This window comes from Corvus brachyrhynchos, unplaced genomic scaffold (genome assembly GCF_000691975.1).
Source record: "Corvus brachyrhynchos isolate BGI_N302 unplaced genomic scaffold, ASM69197v1 scaffold19, whole genome shotgun sequence".
NCBI lineage: Eukaryota > Metazoa > Chordata > Aves > Passeriformes > Corvidae > Corvus > Corvus brachyrhynchos.
The window spans coordinates 2,268,365-2,270,561 of record NW_008246061.1 but is presented as its reverse complement, the minus strand read 5'-3'; the positions used below and the strand labels follow the sequence as shown (position 1 = coordinate 2,270,561).

At 64.5% G+C, this 2,197-nt stretch overlaps 1 protein-coding gene across 1 annotated transcript in view; it reads left to right on the top strand.

Moving 5' to 3' along the window:
- The window catches only part of RNF215 (ring finger protein 215), a 13,886-nt gene that overhangs the window by 10,448 nt on the left and 1,241 nt on the right, over positions 1-2,197 (top strand). Inside the window, exons 2-8 of the mRNA XM_017746500.1 lie at positions 167-298; positions 591-662; positions 736-821; positions 1,494-1,548; positions 1,762-1,866; positions 1,968-2,084; positions 2,166-2,194. Coding sequence (XP_017601989.1) covers positions 167-298; positions 591-662; positions 736-821; positions 1,494-1,548; positions 1,762-1,866; positions 1,968-2,084; positions 2,166-2,194 — 596 coding nt within the window. The remainder of the gene's footprint in view (positions 1-166; positions 299-590; positions 663-735; positions 822-1,493; positions 1,549-1,761; positions 1,867-1,967; positions 2,085-2,165; positions 2,195-2,197) is intronic.

Sequence of the window (2,197 nt, the reverse complement as noted above, 5' to 3'; positions counted from 1 at the left end):
ACAGAGGCAGTGGGGTCAGGCCGTGTTCCCTGTGCCACCCCAGCTGCTGTCCCTGTCCCCACACAGTGCCCCGCTCCCCAGGACCCCTGGGAGCATGGGGGTGCTTTGGGCGTGCCCTGAACCTTGGGGTGCATCCCAGCTCTTCCTGTCCTTGCCGTGTCCCCAGGTGGGTGACGTGGAGCCGGAGCTGGGCGCTGCCGACAGCTGGATTGGGGTGGTGCCCGTGGGCACCGAGGAGCCAGCCGAGGGCCCCCGGGGTGCCAAGGAGGAGTCCTTCACCACCGCCGTTGTCACCAAGGTGACCCTCTCCCTGACCCTGTGCCCTCTGCCTGGCCCCGTCCCCTGCCTGGCCTGGGGGCTGCAGGTCACAAACCCACAGGGGTGTCACCTGGGGTATCTCCCAGCCAAATCTGGGGGGTCCTGGTCTGTGCTTGGTGGCCGGTGGGTCTCTGACAGCTTCTGACCCCTCTTGGGTTCCTTGTGACTCTTCACCATGGCAAAGAGGTGCTGGGTGCTTCCTGCAGCAGGACAGGAGCTTGTTGGGGACACAGTCCCGCTGTCCCCTGATGGTGTCCCCACTGTCCCTGCAGATGAAGCGAGCTCTTGTGCTGGGGGCCTCCGCCCTGCTCATCCTGGCGCTGAACCAGAACGCCATCCGTGAGGTAGGACAGTGCTGGTGGTGGGGCCGGGCAGGGATCGTGCCCCGCTCATGGCTCCGCTTCCCTCCTGGTGCAGCTGGATGTGTCCCAACTGCTCGCCAAGCCCGTCATCGTCATCCAGTCCTCGGACAACGTCACCAGGCTGCTGGGAGCGCTGCTGCGGTATGGGCTGGTGTGTGGGAGGGGCTGGACCCTGCCTGGTCCGTGCCTTGTCACTGCCTTGTTCTTGCCTTGTCCCCCACCGGGCTGTGACACCCAGGGACCACCCCGGGGGTCTCTCACTCAGCCCGTCATGTTTGCTGGGGTGGTGTTGGACCATGCTGAGGCCAGCTGGGGCTGAGATGTGTTTCTGGGGGAGATCTGGGTCAGATCCAGCCCTTCCCCAGGGCTGGACCCCTTCCATGGGTCCCCATGTGGTGGTTGGTGTGACAGTGGCCTCAGCCAAGCACTTTAGGACTCTCAGTAGAAATTATCCAGATGGTTTGGTTCTTGTCATGGCACCGGCATCCCCACAACCTCTGTGGGTGTTCGTCTCCACTACCAGCAGCAGTGGGACCCCCTTGATCCTCCTGACCTGTGGGACATCGGGATTGCTGCAGTGGTGTCACATGGGGAAACTGAGGCACTGGGTTGGGAGAAAGAGCCTGTTGCAGGGTCACTGAGGGCTGGGCATGGCTTGGGAGGGAGTGTCTCGCTGCCACCTCCCCTGTGTGTTCCTCTGGTCCCCCTTGGTCACTGCCCATCCCTGTGGGGAGTGGGTGCTCCCTGGCACTGGGGAGCTGTGCCTGGATCCTGCTGTGTCCATGGAATTGACACTTTTCTCTTTGCTCACAGTGGGCTCCGGGCTACGGCAAAGATCACGTACCAGGCAGTGCTGCTGGAGAACCTGGTATGTCTGTCCTTCCTCCTCTTCCTCATTCTGCCAGGGCAGGGCCTGACTGTGCCCAGCCCGACTTCCCTGATCCATGGGAAGCAGCTACAGGAAGCAGGGAAGGTGGGAAAAGGGCAGCTGGCAGCACCAGTGTTCCTCCTCCCGGGACACGTGTGCTCGCACTGCTGGACGCTGCTGTGACCATCAGCAATGCTGTGTCCTTCCTTGCAGGGAGTGACCCTCACGCTGTGGTCCACCTGCGGCCTGTCCCGAGGGGGCCTCTACGGGGAGTGGCAGGGGGTCATCTGCCCCGGGGAGAGCAGCTCGCAGGTCCAGGTACGGCGCTGGGGTCCCGGTGGGGCCGGGAGCGGGGCCGGGAGTGGGGCTGGGATGGGGCCGGGTCTCTGCCTCCCGTCCCCACCACGCTGTCCCCACAGAAGTACCTGCAGCAGCTGTGGAACACTATCCTGCTGATCGCCCTGCTGCTCTGCACCGGGGTCATGGTGCAGGCCCAGCGCCAGTCGCGGCAGGACCTGTCGGAGCGGGATGCCGAGGTGGGAATGTGGGAATGTCTCTGCTGTGCTTCATGCCGGGGGTTGTGGGGTGGGCTCTGACCCTCGGCTCTGCCCTCGCAGCTGGACCTGAAGCAGCACATCCGGCAGCGGCC